The 22,906-nt window shown below is 42.1% G+C and overlaps 1 protein-coding gene across 8 annotated transcripts in view; it reads right to left on the reverse strand.

Moving 5' to 3' along the window:
* col23a1a (collagen type XXIII alpha 1 chain a) overlaps window positions 1–22,906 on the reverse strand; it is a 126,533-nt gene that overhangs the window by 9,404 nt on the left and 94,223 nt on the right. For 5 of the 8 annotated variants that reach the window (XM_040016095.1, XM_040016099.1, XM_040016101.1 and 2 more), the window contains exons 5-15: window positions 21,879–21,905; window positions 13,026–13,052; window positions 12,914–12,940; window positions 10,859–10,885; window positions 9,961–9,987; window positions 5,919–5,993; window positions 4,316–4,432; window positions 559–585; window positions 374–400; window positions 201–251; window positions 53–112 (exon numbers count right to left, since the gene is read on the reverse strand). In XM_040016095.1, coding sequence (XP_039872029.1) covers window positions 53–112; window positions 201–251; window positions 374–400; window positions 559–585; window positions 4,316–4,432; window positions 5,919–5,993; window positions 9,961–9,987; window positions 10,859–10,885; window positions 12,914–12,940; window positions 13,026–13,052; window positions 21,879–21,905 — 492 coding nt within the window. Of the gene's footprint in view, window positions 1–52; window positions 113–200; window positions 252–373; window positions 401–558; window positions 586–4,315; window positions 4,433–5,918; window positions 5,994–6,334; window positions 6,395–9,960; window positions 9,988–10,858; window positions 10,886–12,913; window positions 12,941–13,025; window positions 13,053–21,878; window positions 21,906–22,906 lie in introns of all 8 variants that reach the window. The other 3 variants (XM_040016096.1, XM_040016098.1, XM_040016100.1) reach the window with 3 other exon arrangements.

The following is a 22,906-nucleotide window of genomic DNA, read 5'->3' on the forward strand; positions in this document are numbered from 1 at the left end:
CATTATTATTGATCATTATTATTTCAAAAACAATTTCAGATATGTTTCTTACCTTTAATCCTGGAAGTCCATCCATGCCTCGCTCTCCTTTTACTGCATTCCCAGGCTCGCCCTGTTTAAATGCACATTAAAGGTTAGAAACATACTTAAAATCATCCATGTCAGAGACATGAGAGTGGTAGGGTAAAGCTCGGCTTTACCTTTTGCCCCGGGACACCCTGTTGTGGATAACCAGGCTGCCCATCTTCTCCCTAGCAATTCAAAAGAGCCATTAAATGCAGAGAGAGCTACATATCTGGCTATATTAAAACAGCTTTTGAGCCCTTTGATGGCAACACTTCAGTTAAGATCAATAGTTTGTTAGCAGTCTTACCGGCCTCCCAGGCAGTCCCTGTGGCCCCTGAGGTGGAAATATATTAAAAAAATAAATTATGAATTTTTCAGACAGTCAAATTATTCCGACTAAAAAGACTCCAACAGCAAAAGCCAAATTGCTTCAGCTGTAAACCAAACAAAATGCGAAACAAACTCTTAAAGCTTAGTGTGAACTCTGCTCACCTCAGCTCCATCGCGACCAGGAAAACCCTGAAAGGACAGAGGAGACATTTAATGAGGTGAATCTACTTCAGGAACATGAATCTTTTTGGCCACTAGATGTCACTTTTCAATAAGGCATTCAAGGCAGTCTGTAGACTTCAGCTCCTTCAGCACGAGCTGGACTGTTTAGAGAATAATTACAGGAAATGGATGAATGATGAGCAGAGAAAAATAACAAAGACAGATGCTTCAATACAGGCCACAACTGGTTACCTAATGCATGGATAAGCAGGAAAATTCTGAAAATTATGCTCTTTTGGCCTTTCCAACAGCCAGATGTAAACCCAACTTCGGTCTAACTTGTTGGACAGCGGTGTTCCCGTGTCAGCAGTGATGATCAATCTTATGGCGTGTCGACCTCCCCAAAAAGGGTTCAAGAGACTTGCAAAATGCCCCTTAAGAATGCATTAAGAGAGTTTTCTTTCTTTGCTTTGACGCCCATTCATACAAAAGAAGACTAAACAAGTTTTATTCTGTTTGCAGTTGGATTTGAATTTGAAGCCTTCAAACTGAAGCCTGTGTTTGATGAGTGTTAAGCCAGTGAGCACAAACTTCTATCCATCAATGAGCTAACATATTTTTTATTTAGCTAAAAAGATCTTTTTTAGCGACTGTCTGCGACAGCCAGGTGGAAGCAGCTAAACATCTGCTATGAAGTCATTCATGGCGGAGACAGCTTAGAGGGCTCTTGTGCAAGAGCCTCTCTCCATTGCTTCCTCACACACAGATACACACACTACTATCAAGTAGTTGTGTTTACTTGATCGGCCAGTGGACCCTAATAAATGCATGATATAAATTGAAGGTTGTTAACCTTCCATTCAGTAATATGCAGAAGCTGATTAGATATTCTCCAGCTGGCCAGCGTGCAAAAAGTGTCATCGCGATCCTTCCTACTGTTTTCTGGACTTGTTTTACTTTCATCTTTTTGGCACTGCTCTTTCTTTCTCATCATATTTCCTTACCAACATCTATCCATCCATACATTCATCAATCCACCCGAACCAACCAATTGCCAATTAACTTGACAATTATCCTGTGGGAAGCCATGCAGGCAGAACATGTAGACCCTGCTGATTGGAAGGTTAAAACCCAGTACCTTCTTACTTTAAGGTGACAGAGCTACCCGACAGCATGAGACATTTCATTCTATATAACAGATAAAAAACGATGGAGGTTTGAGTACACCAGGGCTGGCAGTCTCGCTCACTTTCTCCCGCTCGGCCCTCTTAGACATCTGCCTACAACATGGAGTGGCTCTCTGCAGGCCTCTGTGCTTTGTTTTGCTGTTTTGGGGTTTTGCAACTCCTTTAATCAACTTGAAGAGCACATTTGTAATCGACTAGGTTACAGGATGGGCCCCCTTTTCTCTTCGACCCGTCTGTTTTTTGTCATTTTCTGAGCTGCGCTGGCTTTCCCTGCTGTTGGTTCAGCAGTTCTCAAGTGACCCACACCGAAACCAACATTTTTCACTTGAATCCCTTGCTGTCCTCTTGTGCCAGTTGAGGGTAACAGCGCATTCATTCCTACACTTGAATAAACAAAAATTACCTTCATAGTCTCCTTCTCTTCAATTCAATAACCACAGCTGCAAGTTTTGCTGCATCTGAACTAGACCCTGGGAAGCAAAAAGTTAATTTTAAGAAACGAAAACGGCCACAGGCGAGGAGTGTACTATTGTTTGGTGAGACCGGCAAACTGCCCATGAACTCACCACAGTGCCATATCAGTTTCAGCGTGCACAGCAACACAGTTGTGGTAGGAGGGTGGGAGAATGTGGATTTGGAAAGGGGGGGTGTTGGAGAACTTTGTGGCCGCTAACTTACACAAAACAGATGAGGCCAGGAGTAGACTTGCTATTCTGGGACTTCTTTAGGTAAGCCACAGCATGCTGGCAAATCCCAGAAAAATGAGAATAGGGGTTCATTGCCATTTGCTGTGTACACCCTTACCCCTTAAATATATGTATAGGATTCCACATTTACAGGTTGGAGCTACACAGTTTGCAATCTGTCACAGTGTTGTGGTTAAAGAGTATGATGGGAGTAACAAAGCCACTGATGACTGAGGTGTTCTAAGTGGCTGCAATGCTTGTGGTGTAACCTTAGTTTGACAGCCAGAAGGGATGGAGTAAGAGGAGATCTACAGTGGGGGTGGGAGGGCATTGTTTTGTTGAGTCAGTGTGGATTTGGCTCTTGTACAGTACTGTGCAAAAGTCTTGAGTCATCCATCATTTCTTCATATTTTACAAGGAAAATGGGAAATACGTGCAGTGATTTATTGAAACGTCAGCAAACACATGGAAATACTGACTTAAATACAAGCCTGAAAGTCAATATTTGGTATCGCCACCTTTATTCTTCACACAGCCTGAACTCTCTTAGGCAGATTTCTTGTCATTTCTTTAAGCAGTCTTCAGGAATAGTTCTTCAGGCTTCTTGGGGAACTTTTGTTCTGTTTTCTGTCAAGATGAGCCTACACTGCTTCGATACTGCTGAGGTCTGGGCTCTGAAGAGGCCATCCATGACTGATAGTGTTCCACTGTTTGTTTTTCTATCCAGGTATGCTTTTACTGGGCGATCGTGGCTCAAGAGTTGGGAGTTCGCCTTGTAATTGGAAGGTTGTCGGTTCGAGCCCCTGCTTGGACAGTCTCGGTCGTTGTGTCCTTGGGCACACACTTCACCCGTTGCCTACTGGTGGTGGTCAGAGGGCCCGGTGGCGCCAGTGTTCGGCAGCCTCGCCTCTGTCAGTGCGTCCCAGGGTGGCTGTGGCTACAATGTAGCTTGCTATCACCAGTGTGTTAATGGGTGGATGACTGAACGTGTAAAGCGCTTTGGGGTCCTTCGGGACTAAGTAAAGCACTATACAAATACAGGCCATTTACTGCATTTTCAGTGTGTTTGGAATCTTTGTCATGCTGACAAATGAAGCCATTGCCAGTCAGAAGCTTTTCAGGTTTTTTATTGCATGGAGGATCAAAATCTGACTGTACTTTGCATTGTTCATAATGCCGTCTGTTTTCATGAAATCCTCAACACCGCTGGCTTAATTGCAGCTCCGCTGTGTTTTACAGATGGCTGTAGACACTAACTGCTGTTCCTCTCTGCTGACCTCCTCCGTACATACTGACGATGATCTGAACCAAAAATGTCAAACTTGGACTCATCACTCTATACGACATGTTGCCATTTATTTTCAATTAAGTTCTTGTATAATTTACCCCAGCCTTTTTAACTGTTTTTCTTTCTTAAGAATGGCTTACTGACAGCCACCATTCGACTGAGACCATTTCTGATGAGTCTTCAGTGAATGGCTAGATGCGTCTCTCAGGTCCTGTGCCAGGTTTGCTGGATTTTTTCCATTTCTTTTAGATACGTTTTTTAGGCCTGTCACTTCTTCTTTTGCCTCAAATTTTTTAAGAACACACCGCACACCATGCTGGGATATGCCAAGTTTTTAGCTAGGAGCTCTTTAGAAATCACCTTGTTAGTTCAATTTTAGAAATTTGAACAAATGGTGTTTTTTTTTTTATCGGTCAGGTAAAAGGCCTGCTCTGAAAATAACTGAAAAAGCAGTCAATGTCCACAGAAGAACTTTGAAAGACCTACAGACAGCCTGGAGAACTGTTGCTCGAGACAAGTCTGGCTCCTTAGAAGCCAAATGTAAAGAAACGATGGCTAGCTCAAGAAGAGGGGTAGAGATAAAAAGATGCTCTTACTGGCTCTCCGGGAAGACCACGAGGTCCATCTTTTCCAGTGTTCCCAGGGGGGCCACGGGGACCTGGAGGACCTGGGGGACCGGGAGGACCAGCAGGTCCAGCCTGACCCTGATCACCCTGATAAAAAACAAGAAGAGGAAAAAATGCAAAAATAAACTACCAACTACAAACTTGTAATAAATACATTATTAAGTACACACGATAACGTAATATATTAAAATAAAACTCCTTAAACGCCCCCATTAACTGATTTGTTTTTGGCAACAGAAGCAAACACTGACATGCCAGCGACCTGTTAAGGTTATACGGCAAACATCAAAGAACTACCCCTCAGCTTCTGCATCTGTCTTTGTGGGCAGTCAAGGTGTATAATCCTTAATCTGTTTATTTATTTGCCCAACATTTATTTACAGTTGCCTTTCTCTCCACCTGATAAACACGACTGCAAAATTCCCTCGTATTTTAGACCCCGTCGAGTTTCCTGAGAAAAATATTTGGTTCTTTATCTGCTAAATGCTCCACATATGTTTAACAGCTAGTTGAGAACACTGTTTGCTGTTTGGTGCTTGAGAGGAAACGCGGGGGCCTACAGTTTCTTTCTCTTTTTGATGCAACGACTGCCAGGAAAGAGCAGTGAGAGAACAGAGAGTGAAAGTAAGAAAACAGGGAGATAAAAGACTCTCCAAAGTTCTGTAGAGCTGAGGGAAACTGCAGAGTTGGGTGATAATTATCTGTGTGTCACTGTAAGCCACGGATCTCACAAACACATTTATTAAGAAAAGCTTTAAATATCCTTTGTGCTATGAGCAGAAATCCCTCAAACTTAACTTGCAATTACTGGCATGCAGCTGGTTAGTTAGTGTGGTTTTGTACCAGGGCACTGGTAATAAAGGACAACAGCAGGAGGAACTGGCCAATAAGAACAGTTTTTATCTGGTGAGTTAGACTGACATTTCAAATAAATCCATGCTGGCAAAACAACTTCATTTGTAAGTGAAAAATACATCTGATCACTGGATTTAAACTGCGTGCCATCTTTTTTTTACTGAAAATTACCACCATCCCACTGCCTATTTAGGCTAAATTAGGCACCAGTTTTGTCTCCACTTTGATGCTATTCTCCCATCCCAACAGACATGTGATGCATTATGGTTTGCTTTGTCAAAAACACTTTCATGAAAATGATATAACCAGTGCCTTAAAGCAGACTAGAACCTCATTCCTGTGCACTGATAATTATTATGTCCCTGTTAGGCTCGAGCTTGAACCAAAGTGATGAAGTGATGTCGACACTGAGGAGTAAGATTAACGAGAACCGCACATTTCTACAGTGTGGGTGGCTCATCTTCCAAAGATGTTTTCCTATGTTTCAAAACGCTTTGGAGCTCTGAATATAAACACTTTTAATTAATCATTCATGGCAATACATTTTTAGTTGACCAAAAGACAAGAAACACGAGATCAATTTCATGCAACATGACTGAAGAATGTGGAAAAAGTTGGAAAGAAGGGAAGACGCTAGTCAGAACACGAAAAGGAAAAGCGGGTTAAAGTGTTAAGGAAACAAAAGAAAAAGCACACATGCCTTTTAGTTGTGGTCTACCTTCAGAAAGAGTCTCTGAAAGCTGTTGGTCGGCTCTCTCGAGAGAAAGCCGTGGTCAGTTCTGGGGAAAACCATCTACGATGCAAAGAGGTGCACCAGTGATGAAAAGAAAAGAAAGGGGAGAAAACAAGGAGAGGGGATACAGAAAAAAGAGAGAAGAGGACATGGAGTGGATTAAAATGAGTGCGAGAAGAGCGTCAGTTACATAAGTTGGAAATCAGAGGTCCGCTGTTAACCGTGAGTCCAGAGTTCATGAAAACAAATGCTGCAGGAAAAACAGATAAGAGTTCAACAGCCTCTTAAGCTCTAAGCACAAAGAAAGGAGGGAAAAACTGCAAGAGAGGTGTTTTGCTCCTCTGTCTGCAGGGATAGCGGTAGCTCGGCAGTCCGACAGCAGTTCTCTAAGAGGCACAAACCTTAACAGTGAGAATCTGATTACTGTGCAGGCTTGCATGTGTGCCGTACATAGGAGGACCCTGAAGAGAAGAGGAAAAGGTGAACAAGATAGCGCAGCATTACAGTCATGTTTGCAGCTGTTTCAAATCGAATTATATATGCAGTTAAAAACCCATCAGGTGCAAATAAAATGCATCATTGGCAAATCGTGAGACAGACATCCGTAAAATCTGCAAGTAAGGCCCAATAGCTGTCTTTTGACCCTTGAAAAATGATTTTGGAGTAGTGTGTGTGTGTGTGTGTATGCACAACATTTAGTGCCTTCCGATCATTCCCACTGTGACCAAACAAAACAGTGGTGGTTTGGCTCTTTCCAGTCAACACAGTAAATGTGTTGATTGTCTGTCAGGCTGAAAGGAGCAGAGTTTTCCTGCTGCCGCAGAGCCTGGAGCACTGTGTCGCTTCTTTGGTTCAGCTCCCTCAAAAACACAAGGGAGGGAGGGAAGGATGGGGAGAAGATCTAAGGGGGGGGGGGGTGACAGAAGAAGAAGAGCTGCTAGAGAAGGTTCTGCTAACAGGCTCTGGTGAGGGCTGGATGGCTGAGGTTTTTGCACCACCGCAGACTCCACCTCCTCCTCTCTGGGCCTGTGCACCCCTCTCTGCCCACTGTCACAGTCGCTTATTCACACCGTTCCCACCATGAAGACCACTTATGCATATGCTCCTTAAACACTGCATAAGAGAATAGACTGTTTCATGGTGGGTTTCCCCTTTACATTGTTCTCATCAGACTTAAGGCTGATACTAAGACAAATGGCCATTCATCCCTGGAGGCCCGTCTCACTATGGCCTGTTTGCAGATGCTCTCAGGGAGGCAAACTCAGGATTTGGCAGGGGATCAAACTCTCATCAGAGCTTGTCTTTCAATACAGCCCCCAGATGAACCTAAACATGCAGTGACAATGTCCTCCGTATGGATTTGACTGTATGGAGGCTTGGGAAAAATAGCTACCAGCTTTACTCCACTCAACAAAAAGTTGCTTTGGAGAAAGACACAACACTATACATGACCCTTTTCTCACATCATTTTGGTGGTTCTTTAACATTTTGTTTTAATAACCCTGTTATCCTGTTTTGGTACCCTGGTCTAAGACCAGAATCAGCCTGGAAGAGGCACTAAAAGTGATGGACTGACAGGAAGCGGCACATTGACGGAGATTTGCGGTTGCTTTCTGTTTTCACACAGACGCTTATCTGCCCGTAAAGGTCAAAGCTGAACCTTTGAATACAGTTTTGAAATCCCAGTAAGGTGATAAATGAGCATATTTAATGACCTGAAGACAATCAGACTGTTAAAAATAGTACTGAGCAAGCAAGAGATTTTTGTTTTCTAACCCATCTACAGCCGTATCTGTGACAACCTATATGAGGGAGCCAAACCTCATCCACATCTACAGTAGCTTTAGGAGCTGTTGGGTTTGATTTGAACCAAGCTTGAGGTTTTTGGGGCTGCAGATTTATCCAGGGACATCAAAGCTGCAGAGGCCTGGGCCAAGTGCAATATTTATCATTTGGAATAACTATGTAATGCGAAATGCCAAAGGAGATTTAATTCTTGCACAAACTATCTGAAAGGATAGGTGGGGAAATCAAATGGCTTACGCCTTGATAGAAATCAGGAATTTCTGTAATTTTTTGAACCGCATCATAAATACTGTTCCGTTGAGTAGCCACATCATATTTACTCTCCATTTAGCTTTTGGTATAAAACAATAGCCAGTTTAACTCCAATAATCGTAGACTCTTCTGTGATTCCATTACTGGGGTTCAAGTCATAGGAGATGTACTTCCACATTTCTAATCTACAATCCATGCACTACCAGACCTAGGATAAGCAGTTGAAAATGGATGGATGGACAGATCGAAGGATATTGGTGGTAATAAACACAAGAAACGAATGGCTATGAGAAGATTTTAGAGCCATTAGAAACATGCTTGTAACACATTTTCATGTTCATCCCCACTTTAAAATTCATGTGAAGAAGCGGCTTTATGTGGCATTCTGATCTAAGCGCTCTAAAAAAAACATTCATGGGTATGTGACCTCTTTAAAGATTTGAAACTGTTTACCATGTAAAGAACAGAGGTTTTATTTTCAAACCACACTAAATGAAATGGGAGCTCTCATGGAGGGAGGAATGATATCAGATGAAAAGGCAGCACTGACAACATAGACCAGATGCAGGGTGAGGTTTCTCTGTAATGTTAAAAAAAAGTAGCTTAGCTTGGGTAAGAGACGGGAGCTCTGGCACGCCGCCCCGACCACTGAGGTAACATGGTGAAGGTTTAATGTTTGCTAATAACGTCATTTCTCATGTCTGGCTTTGGCGATGGGCGACTCCAACCTCGTGTGCTGTCAGTGCAGTTGTGTGTGGGGAAGCCACACTGGGTAAACACACGTTTGCTTTTGGATTATTAAAATGCTTTGTGTATGCGTTTTATAGACAGACCGAGACTTTTATCCTTATTTATCCAGATTTTTCCCGCATTGTGATAACAAATAAACCGTTTAGTGGTTTTCAGATGACATAAACACTTCAGTCTCCCTGACATTTGATTTTCAGTTTGTGATAGCAGACTAGAAACCAGCTGAGGAAGCTCTACAGTTATAATGAAGCTAAAATACATTAAGCTAATTTCAAGCATAGCTTTTAAAACTGGTGGTTCTGTCTCACAAAAATCATATAAAAGGAGTGTTACCACTCATCTCAGACAGCAGCCAATTAGCATACAGACAGCTCTGCATTGGGAAAACTGTAACTCTGGCTCTACTTAACAGAATTTCTATTTACTGACTTAACACATTAAAGCGTTGCTTCACATGCAATAGCCAAATTTCTAAAATGTCAAGCGTCTGTTTTTCTCTTTAACTTCAATAGGACTGTGTAAAAGCCTCAAGTTACCCGTCATTTCTGTAGGAATCACCTCATTGTGGCAAAAATGATATTTTATGTCTGTCAAACTGTGTTACCTTTGGCAGTTTTTATCGATTCAACTAAAGAAATGTGAACAAATGATGTGTTTTGCGACAGGCAGATAATAACAAATTGCCTAAGGACACAATCTAAAACTGGTTCTCGGTCCAGTGTTAAGTGGCTTGACAAACAAACAACATCTGGACTGAAAAATGAGTGAAAAGGCAGCCAATGTCCAAACAAAAACTTTGAAAGATCTTTATAAAGCCTTGAGAACTAATGCTCAAGACCACTTTAACAATGAGAAGACAGTCTGGCTCCTTGGAAGCGAAATATGATAAAAAATGAGGGTTGGCTCCAGACTTTTGCACAGTACTGTATGTCCTTTGTTTCAGTCGAAAGGAAAGTGCGGCTTATGACCTTTAAAAAGGGTGAATGTTTAAGAAGAATACTAACAGACAAAAATTCAAAATAAAAGGAGAACAAAAACTGGAAGTAAGGTTTAAATGGAAGGTCATTTTTAAATTACACAGAGAAAAAAAAAAACATAAAGGACAGCATCTTTTCTCCAGAGTCAGCTGCAGCGAGGACATAATTTCCAAAATGTGCATATAACAGCCAAAAACAACATATTTAACCTTCTCTGATGAATACAGAAAACACAGACTTACCCTTGGCCCAATGTCTCCTTGGTCACCCTGGAGGAAAAACAGGAAAATAACAATTGTCAGCAGTTATTAGCCCTGTATATGTGCAGCAGACCAGTTATCCAAAAGAGCTCAGCTACTGTGGAGCAGCGATGACAGACAGGCTTAAAATGGAAGATTTGGTTTTGGGAAGGAAGTGGTTCAAAGGTCATCTGTCTCCTAAACAGCTCAGCGTTTTGACATTTATTGTATAAATCATTTGGTAGGCCATAAATCATCTGACAGCACAATATCAATGAAGTCGAAATGCGGAGTGCACATGCTGAACACAGCTGATTTCTGATCAACTTTTTGGAGTTCATGTTCTCATCACAGAGCTACTAGCATGATTACATGAAGTGAGCCAATTTTCCGAACCTCAGCTTCATCTGTCAGATGCAATCGCCTCATTAATCAGGCTGATTCCCGCTCTGACAGATGCACTTTAATGCAGTCGTGTTGCCCTCCTGATTCTGCTAAAACGCAGTCTCGAACATATACACACAGCCAACCAGCAGCGTGGAGAGAAACGACCACACGACGAGGCTCCTCTTGCCAGCACTTACAGCTCTTACGGTTGCTAAGATCTTAAGTTGGGCAGAGGTTCACAGAGCGGGAAAACATCTGGCTATCATCGAGCTTTGCGGAAGGCCTGTAAACCTGCTTAGTACCTTGACGTGAGAATGTGCAGAGACACACGAGCTCCCGCATAGCTAAATGTAATCTACGGCTCTTTTGATGGACACGCAGCGAAAACTCGAACGTGGGAGGGCGACGGCAAGGTTGTCAGAGCACCTTCTGCCCATAAATAAATGTTCGAAATACACTCGTACAGTGCATTGACTTGTCTAGAAAGGCTTTTGAAATCCATATTGAAGCATACCTTTTCTCCCTTGGGTCCGGATGGTCCCTGTGGGAGGAGGGGGGAGAAAATCAGAGACACTTGGTCAAGATAAATCAGTTATCACACATCACACGCATCTTCAATGGCCCTTCAGAAGGGAGCTTTCAATCAAACGGTAAGACAAGGCAGTTATTCTGCTTAATGGATTCATGGCATTGAGACCGCTCAATCCAAACATCACTTTTGTCTGAGTGTATTTCACAGTAAGAATACCAAATGACTCAAGCTTGTCCCAAGAATCCCTTTTAAGAGTGCTCTTTGAGAGATAAAAGTTTTCTTAGAGATAAAACCTTTGTTCCTCCATCAGTGACTCTTGGGAGCTCTTGAGATGTTTTAGATGAGGAATGCTGAAACGCTAACTAAAAACACGGGGTATCAAACATCCCTGTGCGATCCTACACTGGTGCACGGTCCCGCTTTGTGACAGCTTCAAATCCTCATGAGCTCTATATATGAGGCAGGGCCTTTGTCCATTTCTGTGGTGAGCCATGTCTCAGTATGCTGCTGCTGCTGCTGGTGGTGGTGGTAAGGAGCATAAGGATGCCAAATGTGAAAGCACAAGCAGCAAACTCACTGTGGGCCCTCTGCGACTGTGACAGGCAGAAGAATAAGAGGTGGAAAGCATCCACCGTCCATCTGTGACAACAATGGACAGATCATACCTCTTAAAGCCAAGTCACCACTTAGGTTAGACCCTTTGCACTCAACTTGTCCCCTCTGTCTGCCGTTTCTCAGTCCCCTGGTTCCAAATCTGCCTTGAACCTTTTGAAGGCTATCGTTCTGTTTTGTACCTTCTTCCATAACTTCTTTCGTCTGGCGACAGTTTTATCTTAGAGCTATAAACGCGTTCAAGAGCACAACAGCGAAGATGACAAGCAGTGTGTCAATGTGACTATCTACGCGATGACAGACAGAGCTTATCTCCCGTGCTGCTCGCTCTTTTGCTCAAAGAGCGAGCGGAAGAAAGCCTTTAACTCAGAGTCAAGCCACAAATTGTTCAAACAAGACTAACTTTACAGTCAACTTCCTCATTCAAAATGATCTAAAACACAACAAAAAAAATTCTGTTGAATTTCAATAAACTGATTTCCCATCTGGTTTAATTTCATTTATTGTGTATTTTATGTGCAGGAATAGCATTTTAAAAGGGGAAATGATAAAAAAAATCTTTAGTTTTCCAATTGATTCAAAAAGAAAAAAACCCAAATGCCAGCTCATAAAAACCTCATCATTAATTTTGGAAACAGAAGTCCCTCAAAGATAAAAAATGTGCTACATGTTTCCCCCCTTTATTATGTTGTTTCCATGCCCCCCACCCTTTGGGTTTGCATGCGACTCTGGTCATGAGTCACGCCTTCTGAGGGTTTTATGCCAGACCCTTGTTGATGGGGAGAAACCTATTAAAGGATACACCCAGCCTCAGGACTCCTTTCACATGAACAGGAACAGCTTAATGGTGTTTGGAGAGCAACAGCTCTCATTATGCTGCGAGGGGGTTTACATTTCAGCTGATGACTTATGCCTCTTGTGGGTGAGCGCTGCGATGTGCTGAAGGAGGGGCGGAGGGGGCACAATAATGACTTTTTAAAGAGTCTCCGTTTGAAGGTTATAAACTAATCTCTTTCTTACTTTCCCAAATGGTGTGTAACCCATTCGCTCTGCTTCACCTGTTTCCACGCTGCACCTGGGCGTGCCTCTGAGTGCACCAGCATTTCAGGCGCGAGTTGATGGATGGGAGTGCAAAGGGGATTTCAACACTCAGCTCAGCTGAGCCCAGACTACCCCCGTGGCTGTGAGCCATTGGGATGACTTAAGAGGTGGAACAGGAAGTAAGATGGCTACCGGGTTTTTCACGCACTTGCAGTGACTCCTCAGAGCGAGTAAAAATGATTGATGAGGTATAACAAACTCTCACCGGTCTTATAGGACAAATGCAGAGTCCAGCTGGATTTATAATAGGAAAAATCTTTAAATAGGAACTGAATAAATTAAATAAAATAAGAAAGTAAGAATAAGAGGCGTGTGACGATGTACCTGGCTTCCCTTCAGACCTGGTGGACCCTGAGAGGAAAGAAAACAGAGTTAAAAATCAAACTTGTTTCTTTCATTTTGGGCATACTTGACAAATTTGGCTGAGAATACTCACTGGTTTGCCATCTAAGCCAAGTGGACCCTGTTGGGAAAGAAAGAAAGAGAAATTATGACCAACACAAAGTCCCGAGAGCCCTGTCGCCACTGAACCACTTTAGGGGCTTCATTTATAAAAATGACTCAAACAGGAATAAGCAGTCGTTTATAAAAACCTTACTCTGACATGGAAATGTAGTGTAGACTTTAGTGATTTTCCTGTCAGTTATGTAAGAGCTATTGCAATTTTGGACACACATGCCTCCACGCCTGCTGTGAACTTTATGCCTTATGATAGGAATTATCAATAAATTGCCAGACCAAAGGTGTTTTGAATTAAAAGCAGGATGTTCTGTAATTCACATATCAAATTAGAGACACGTAACCACGGCTGCTTTTGTGTTGAGACGTTTTTAAAAAAGCCAAACACGCTTTTAGGAGGATGAAATTTTTTGGTGCACAATGATCTCATCTCAGAAGGAGTTTGCTTTTCTTTTTCGGTACATGCACTCAAAAAAAAAAAAAAAAAAAGATTCTTTGCTGTCTTTAATACGAGGCTATAATTTGGAGTAAACTGAAATATATAAAATCAAAAGTTTATTTATTTAAATAATGAATCATTATGGAAAATAATTTTGGTATCAGCCAATCAATAAAAAGTCATTTTTCTAGAATTCATTAAATTGTGAAAGTTTGACATTATAGTTGCACAACAAAATTACACAGAAAATATTTATCTATATATATCTCTCTGCTAAAGCCTCCTTTGTGCAGGCATTATATAGGTATCTTTTAACAATGAGGGAAAGATGTTATAAAATATAAAATCATGTAGAAAGTATGAGAACATTTTTATAAATGAAGCCCAAGTAATAGCGACATGACAGCTTATCTTGTGTTGGGAACATTATATGAATACACACTGGCCCACTGCTTGTTGAGAGTCACATTAAAGCAAAGGCACCTCTCTCAGTAAAGAATTGAAGCCAGAAGAAGGTAAGCTCCACACTGTCATTTTTAAGTGTCATTTTTGTGCCGATAAAGTTGTGATTAGTAGGCTCTAGAGATTTCACCTTCCCTCAGAGCAATTCCAGCAATTTCCCCTTGTTTGCCGTGTTTATGCTAATTAAACTAAGCCAGGCACTTTTGTCTGGAGCTTATATTTAACCTGCAGACATGAGAATGGTATCAATCTTTTCATTAGACTCTCAACAAGAAAGAAAATAGGCCTATTTAAAAAAAAAGAAGAAGAAAGTGCTCCTTTAATTACTGGTTTAATAAGGCATAATGAGCCAATAATTATACTTGCAGGTCACCCGACCGAGTCTGCTGTGAATAAAGCATTGCTTCAAAACACTGAAGTCGCTATTTGTTTTCAGTCCACGGACAAGACAACCTTTCCTCGGCAAGATACCCTACACCAGCTGTTACTTATTAGTATTTCAGAATGTTTTAGTCTTGTCTCCATATCGCTTATGAAAAAATGTAAATTGTGTTAGTGTTGGAAAAAGCAATTAAGTGGATTTGTAGAGGCAAACATTTCAAGAGAGGACAGCAAAAATAACCGAAACTTCAGAGTGAAAAAGTAGGAAAAAGAAGGTTTTTCATTATTGTATTTAAGTAAATGTGTAGGTCTATGTATATCCTGCCCCGTGTGTGTGTGTGTGTGCGCGCGTGCAAGTAACACTCAGATAAAGGCCTCCCAGGCTATGTGCTGTATAATTATATTACTTGAGTGGACTTGTTCCAGTTGCATCAATTTGACACACACCCCCACATCTCCTGTGTGTGTGTGTCTTTGTGGTGCTTAGATTATACAACAGGCAGTTAAGAAAGTCCCTATTCATCCACTCTCCAGCACTGAAGCAGCAATTGGAGATGTCCACTTTGTTTACTTCGATAAAAACAACTAACAAGCAGTCACTGAACTTCCTCTATGCTCAGTTCAAAGGCGCTCAAATCTTTGGATTACTTAAACATGAAGGAAGAGCCGGCTCTTGGATCAAACTTTCCTGACAAACACTTATATGTGATGTATGTGGTAAGGGCTAATGTTGACTTCCTGCCGCCTTCCTTCTTAACAACCATACTCTATGTTAAGCTAACTGTTTTTACAGGGTCCCTTAAGTACTGGCTTGCTGTTCACAGTCCTGGTGGCTTTCCAGGGTGGAAACCATCATTAACAATAATCACTTCTGGCCTTGGATGGCGCACACAAGTCTTGGCTTTTCTCATGATCTCCTGATTTACCAGCCCCACGGATGCAACCCTACCACAGTCTCATCTTGGCCTGCTTTGCTGGATGGGCAGTAGGTACAGAGAGGGAGCGATATGTGAAGCTGCTCTCGTTACCCGCTCATCTGATCATTTACTGCTTTGCTTTTGCCTCATAATTTGCCAGCGTGGCTACAGACTGCTGTCAAACTTGAAAGCAGCCTGTAAAAGAGATTTATAAAAAAGCATAAAAAGTGCGTCTTTACAGAATGTCTTTTTGATTAAGGAACCCTTGTGAAGTCAGCAGTAGGTAGCCGAGACCAGGGTGGAACAAATGACTGGGACCAATTGGACGGCAATAATTTCACAGCACAGGACAGGCTGGATGTCCACCGCTCTATTAAAAACAACATCCTGAGTTTCCCATGAGAATTTCAAATGTCCCTCTGAGTTTTCCGAGGCTACATCCCTACATGCACACTAAGCTCTACCATGTATACATACATCTATGCAGGGACATCTCTGCATCTGGGAGCGTTTATGGGGGTCTGGCTCCTTCAAGACTCGTCAGGATGAGCAGGAGAGGTGAACAATGCGAGGTCAGCGGCTGCTGCACGATCTAAAAGGGACTGATTTATGGCCGCTAACAAGCGACAAAGAGCCTTATGAATTGTGGGTACAACTGCTGCTTGGGTCTTTTTCTTTGCGACGAGATGTGTATGAAAGGTTTATTTTCAGTAATAAAAGCCTGTAGCTAATGTCTGACATCGGACTGCTTGCATTAATAAGTAGTAGCATAGAATTTCTACTAACTTGAGGAATTGCTAGAGCTGCCTGAAGCAATATTTCATGCAACGAGCAGTGGAGAGAGCTCTGGTATGTCTGGTAATAAAATATTTTAAAATATACAAGCTTCATTAAATCAGCAATAGAAATAAGAGTCGGTGTTCACTGAAAACCAATGACAAAATGGGTTTAAATAACTATGAAACAAACAAAATCAAAGGGAGTTAGGTACCTTATCTATTGTCTTTTTAAAAAAATATATATAATAGCTTAACTTTAAAACACTCTGCAAGGCATGAAACGTGTGCTGGAATTCAAATAAAACTAGGCTGAACTAAAAAAACATGAGCGATGTGGTGGGTTTCAGAGTGTTGGGGTGAGGGGCTGCTGCTAAATTTCTGCATCTCAAACCACAAACGGATCAGGCTGGAGAAGAAAGGGAGGGAAGGATGGAGGGTAAAAGAACACAAAAGGCAAAAAAAATAAATAAAAAAATAGGAGATTAATGTTTAGAAAAAGTGGGAAAAAGAGCTGGAGATTACCGCCAAAACCTCAAGTAAATGTGGGAGAAAACAAAATAAAGAACCACACTCGCATAAAAAGAACTTGTATTTCTAGTCTGCAGCGTCACATTATCCTGCAGCATCCCTCAGCAGGTAAAACAACAAAAAAAACAGCTTTGACTCACATTCCCATCAATTAGAAGGCTGTTAAACAGATCTCTGGGAAATAACATGGCCTGCAGGAGGGCACATGTCTGTGTTTGCTTATGTGTGAATGTGCGCGTTGATTCAGGCGTGTGTCTGTTTGCATGCGCTCGTCTCTTAATCCCGGTGAAAGAAGCCGCAGGCTGTTTTAGCTGCCTTTACTGTACTCCCTATGGCGCAGACTGCTAATTATCCACCAGGGTGTGATTGTCGAGGATGCAGCATGAAAAGCTGGTGTCTGCACATCAGAGCCGGCGTCTCAGCGAGAATCGCACGTTGCTTATGCTGCAAACTGCAGGCTCAACAAACTTTTATGGCATTAAGGTGAAGGTGAGATAGTGAGAGAGCGCTTTCCTCTTTCTCTTCCTGGGATATGATTAATTTTTTCCTCTTGAGGCTGCCCATGAAAACCTTTGTTTAATGTCACCACAGGGACAGAAATCGGTGTTAGCTCTACGTGTGCGCAATTTGTGATACACGGCTCTTAGAAATAGTCAGTGGCTACAAGCAGAACCAAAGCGCACAATAAAGCATACCAGAGTGCTGTTTGTTTGGGACAGAAAATTGCCAACATGTTGCCGGGTGCCCGTCAGGCTTTGATCTGCGCCCTGCAGCCTTGAAGGCTGAACAATGGCCAGCCTGGGCCCTTCTCGCTGATTGAGGTCCGCTGTCTGTCTCAGTGTTGCACTCGCGAATAAACACACTTGTGGCTGGGCATGCTGCACATGTGAAAAGGAGTCAGTTGGTGTGTGTGGGTGTGTGTTTACCCCTCTGCCCTGCTGTCAGCCTGCCTGACTGTGATTATTTGACAGGGGGAAGACTCTTTTCTGAAACTCGCCTTGGCTGTGATTTATGAGAGGAAGAAGTGGCAAGGGTTACATGAGGGGAGAAAACATACATGAGCACGCACATCGTAGTGTTATGCTTGAGAGACACGCAAACCGCATTTCATTAACACTGTTTATCATACAACTGATGATTCTCTGGAAGTGGGCTGCTGCAGTCTGATGAATTCAACATGTGTATGCCACCTAAATGAAGTGCAGCTCATGTGCACTCACACTGCACACATGCATGCAGTTTCTTTAACAGGTCTTCAGTGGTGGATGAAGGGATCCAATGTTTTTTCTACCAGTATATATTTTTTTTAATTCCAATATTTTAAAGTTGCAATTACAACTTGGATTCAGGATCAATTCCCATCTGTGGAACAGAGGACTTGATCTTCACTCTTGCAGAACTTCTGGATAATTCACAGAGGTTTGAACATTGAAGCTAGGTGTGTTTTGGTGGCTTGGAGAATGGTTATGACCAGGTCCCCCGGGAGCACCTGTTGGGGGAACTGCAGGAATACACGGTTGCAAGTCAGTTGTCATGGGCCATCATGTCCTCGTAAAACCAAGTGTATCCACTTACTCTCTGCAAAGTCGGGCCTGTTTTCACTGGAGTTTGACTCTGCTAGGATTCTCTCTTGTCTTAAGTCCTGTTTGAGATATTCATGGACAGGATCTCAAGGCGTAGCAAGGCTTAGGAGGGCATGTACTTTGGGAACCTGCAACCTTCCTCATGTAGATGATGTGGTTCTGTTGGCTTCATGTATGGGTAGGATATGAAAGAGGATGGACCAAGCGATGGAATTCAAGCATCTTGAAATCTTAATCATGAGTAACGGAACGTGGAGTGTTACATTGACTGTTGTGGTAAAGAGAGAACTGAACCGAAAGTCGAGGCTTTTCCAAATCATCAATCCATCTAAGATCCGACCCTCATCTATGGTCACGGCATAAATGACTGACAGAGTAGGGCTGCAAATACAAGCTGCAAATACATGAGTTTCCTCTGTAGGATGGCTGGACTCCGCTTTAGACCCACTGTCAGATGCTACACTGCTGCTGCGGGTCCTGGGTTCCTCCTGGTGGACAACAATAACTGGACTCATGAGCCGTCATATGCAGATAGTTCCTGGAGGATGAAGGAATTGATACCACTGACCTAAATCCAGTCGAACACCTCTGGGACGTCATGTTTCAGTCCTTTTCAGCAGTGTACATTTCATCTGGCTTGAGAACAGCTCAGGTTCTCCTCAAGTTTGGATGAATTGGAAACTGTTGCTGGTGAGAAGGACAGTTTGCCTAGTCGGCTTCAACTGAAACCCAACTCAGGACAAATTGAAGATAACGGATTGATGGAAAAATTGCAATATCAAAATGTAAAAAAATAGTTGGTTACACTCCAAACCAACCAAGGTTAAGTATCAAAAGTAGCAGTACACAGTATTCAAAGGCCATTAAAGGGTACAAAAATGTGTATTTAAAAAAAAATGCCTCTAAACTGCAGTGCAGGAGAATAAATTGCAGCAGAAAATTGTATTACCAGTAAATCAGGGACAAGTACCTCTAATTAAAACTTGATTAGATGCCCTTTGTTACTTTGGACTTCCACAGCTGTTATTATCATCTTGTTGAACTGTTTGCTAGTTTGTACACTTACAGACTTTTGGCTCGGGAGGGTTAAAAGCTTGAACTGCATTGTATGTAATTCAGAGAGACATAATAGGGGTGAGAGAGGACATGAAAAAACACTGGGAAGCAATCTAGCTGTTTGTTTAAGGAATGGAAACAGAAAGAGAAAAAAAAAGGTCTTGTTGGCACAAATCTCTGGCACAATGCAGTTAGCAGCGCAGCGGTCTCCGGTAACCCACTTGTCTCATTTGTGCTGATTGCCCTCATATATGAGCATCTGAGAGAAAATACTGGTGTGAAAACACATCTAGCACTCACATCCACACACATACCTCTGACCACTTCCACAGTCCTGGCCTTTGTTACAGAGACATACATAAACAATAGGTGGTTTGGACGGCCTCCACACATATGCACACAGACACACAAACATTGATACCCAACAGGAAGAACGGCCCTTTTTAAAGTCAGATGTTTGAAATTCTATCATCTCTGCTCCTGCTAAATGTAATGATATACTGTCCATGATAATTGTCAGCGTGATTAATCTGCTGTTGTTTCACTGTGACCTCAAGCACGCAGCATCCTCAGTCTTTATAATCACACACACACGGACCAGGAAGCTGCCTCTTGCAACAGCAGACTGAGCTCCTCCAGTCGTTACACTGTTTCATCTATGTAATCTTAGCACTATACAGATTGATTTCATTATACTAACTAGACTGGGAAGAATTAACCAGATTGTGCAGTGTTTAAGCAATGCACAAATAATGGACAATGTTAAATGAAAACAAGACAATAAAATGTGCCATAACTCTGGGGTTTCAAATGGAGACGGCAATGGAGATGAACGGTAACAGGCAAAAACAAACAAGCAAGCAAGCAAACAAACAAAATCCTCTAAAAAACACAAATGTGCACAGGCTTATCTGTGCACCGAGTCCACCTGTGTGTAATTAGCAGCAGGCATTTCCCGTCAGCAGGGCTGTGCAGTGCCAGGCAGACTGTATGGGAATATGCCTGAGCGAGAGCCCGAGATACCCGCATTCCCAACATCCACAACTACACAGCTAGCATGGCAAAGATGTTGTAGGAGTTAAGATGGCGTGACTATTTTGGGTCACCATGGAACCAGTCAATGAGTGAAAAACTAAGTGCACCCCATGATTCAGGAGCTTGTAGAACCACCTTTAGCATCAATTATCTGAAGTAAATGTTTCTGTATGACTTTATCAGTGTCTCACAAGGTTGTGGCCTCTTGGCTCGCTCTTCTTTAAGCGTTTTGTTTTGTGCACAGCACTCTCAGACTATTCAGTCCTGCTGAGGTCTGGACTTTGGGCCATTGCAACACTTTGATTCTTTTTAAGCCATTCTGTTGTAGATTAGCTGCTGTGTTTAGATTTAAATTGAGTCCTGTTGCATGGCTCAATTAGACCAAGCTTTAGCTATCAGACAGATTGCTTCTCATTTCACTCTAGAGTACTTTGGTATACAGAGGAGTTCACGACTGACTAAAATACAAGGTGCCCAGGTCCTGTAGCTCCAAATCCTCCCTTCACTACCCTGCTTGTCAGCTGATATGAGGTGTTTGTGTTGATTTATTGTGTGTGGTTCTCAAAATGTGGGGCTGTGCATTATGGCCAAACAGATCCACTTTGGTCTTGTCTGTCCAAAAAGCACATTTTTCCCAGAGTCTTTGGTTTTTGGTGGGGTTTTTTTGTATTTCTCCAGAAGCAACTTTGCAAATTTAAACCATGCTACAATATTTTTCTTTCTCCCGCAACCCCTAACAAACAAACCATACTTGTCCAGTCTTTTTCTAATTGTACAGTCGTAAAATTTAACATTTAACATGCTGACTGAGGCCTGTAGAGTTTGAGATGCTTTTGTGATTTTGCTATTTCTCTGAGCACTGCATCGTCTGACCTTGGGGGGGATTGCCGAGACGTCCACTCAGGGAGGACTGTAGCATTGTGCACACTTTTCTAGAAGTCACACTGTTTTGTGTAGGTGTATTCATAAATGGATGATAAGCTAGAAATCACCGTTTCATCTCATAAATTGTGGGAGAAAGAAAAAAGAAAAGAAAAGGTCTAGCTGTCCACTAGAGGCCGCTGTATCTCTGGATAACATTAGGCATGGCTCTGTGTTTTTGTGGAAATTGGTAACCTGCTTTCCATTCAGTAGCTATGCATGTACATCGTTGCATTACACCAAGCATATTAAAGCCCAACTAGAAGCTGCAAGCCATGATTGGAGCCTTGTGGATGACTGTTTCACATTGTGGTACGGTTTACACTCCTGTGGTTTGTGTTTACTGATGATATCTTAACATTATTGGGCATTTATGTCTACTGCTCTTTATGTTTACTCGTATGAGAACTAAACGTGCTGCGTTTCCCCCTGCCAACTGCCTTGGGTTAGTCATATTTCGTGTGATATAACCAGTCTGAGCTTTGTATATCTGTGAGCTTACTTCTCATTTATGAGGCAGGATACATCACTGTTGGTTATTGGTTATGAAGAGGAAGTCATGGAAAGGGTAAATGAGTTAATTTAGTAATTTAGAAAGAAAAAGCAGAGAAGATGATGGGATAGAAAAAGGCAGAATAAATGTGGGGAAAAAGTTAGAACAGATCCAGGCCCAGACACACGAGTAGGTGAAGTGAATAGAGTGACAGGATAAATAAAAATCTAATTTACCGGGTATCCATCCCGTCCAGCCTTGCCCTGGTGAGGTTAGACATTGAAGCATGAAGCATTAATCAAGGCTGAACAGACACTAACAGCTGCACACAACAAACTCAAAGACCAACATGTAGCCTGGTATCCTACATAATAAAAGGAGACAAGTGGTTAATGATTTAAAGGATTGTGGCTGACTATTTATTTATTCATATAAAATATTGAATTCTTGAATGAAATAATTTACTGTAAATGGAGACTAAATTTGTATTTGGAAACGAATGAACTAGCGAGGACTTAGTCATATGTTTACAAGAAGCTGTTGACTCACATTTTCTGGGATTTTTTTTTCTCTTTTCTCATCTGCTCTCAAACATGAGCCACGGTTTTAAACTAAAAGCCACTTGGACACAAAAAATATTTAAAAAACAAAATCAGATCAGTTGTTTTCATTGTGTCTACAGTACCAGCCACTGCACATTACTTAGATAAACGGCACTGACACATTGCTACTTTGCAGAGTAGCGAGTGACTGGATTACCACACCTTCCCATCAACTTTATGAGATTTAGGCTGTAAGTTTTGTGGGGGTCTTTAAGAGAAGACATTGTTTCATGCACGCCTAGTGTGGATCAGATGCAGACCAATCGAACAAATCCCGGTTGGCCGGACATGCTGTTTTTGTTCTGATGTGTCCGGAAGCTCGTCACGGTACGTTTCAGAGCATTTCCAATTCTGCATATCTGATCAGTGCCACATGGGACAATTTAATAAAAAAAAGAAAGAAAAAGAAGGGAATAAAAACTGAAATTGGACATTTAAAATGCAGATGGAAAAAACAAAACAAAAAACAAATCTGAAGGCAGCTGCATCAGTTTCCACTCTGTACAAGGCTTTGAGTAACGGTGTGTTTTATCTCCCGAGTGTGTCAGAGTGTCAGCAGGAGTTACAGTCCCACAGAGGAGAATAACTCACTGCAAATAAGTCACACCTCCCTAACCATCACCGTGAAAGACTCAAACACACAGTCATGGACACCCACATGC

The sequence above is a fragment of the Simochromis diagramma genome, unplaced genomic scaffold (assembly GCF_900408965.1).
Source record: "Simochromis diagramma unplaced genomic scaffold, fSimDia1.1 OVJJ01000685.1, whole genome shotgun sequence".
NCBI lineage: Eukaryota > Metazoa > Chordata > Actinopteri > Cichliformes > Cichlidae > Simochromis > Simochromis diagramma.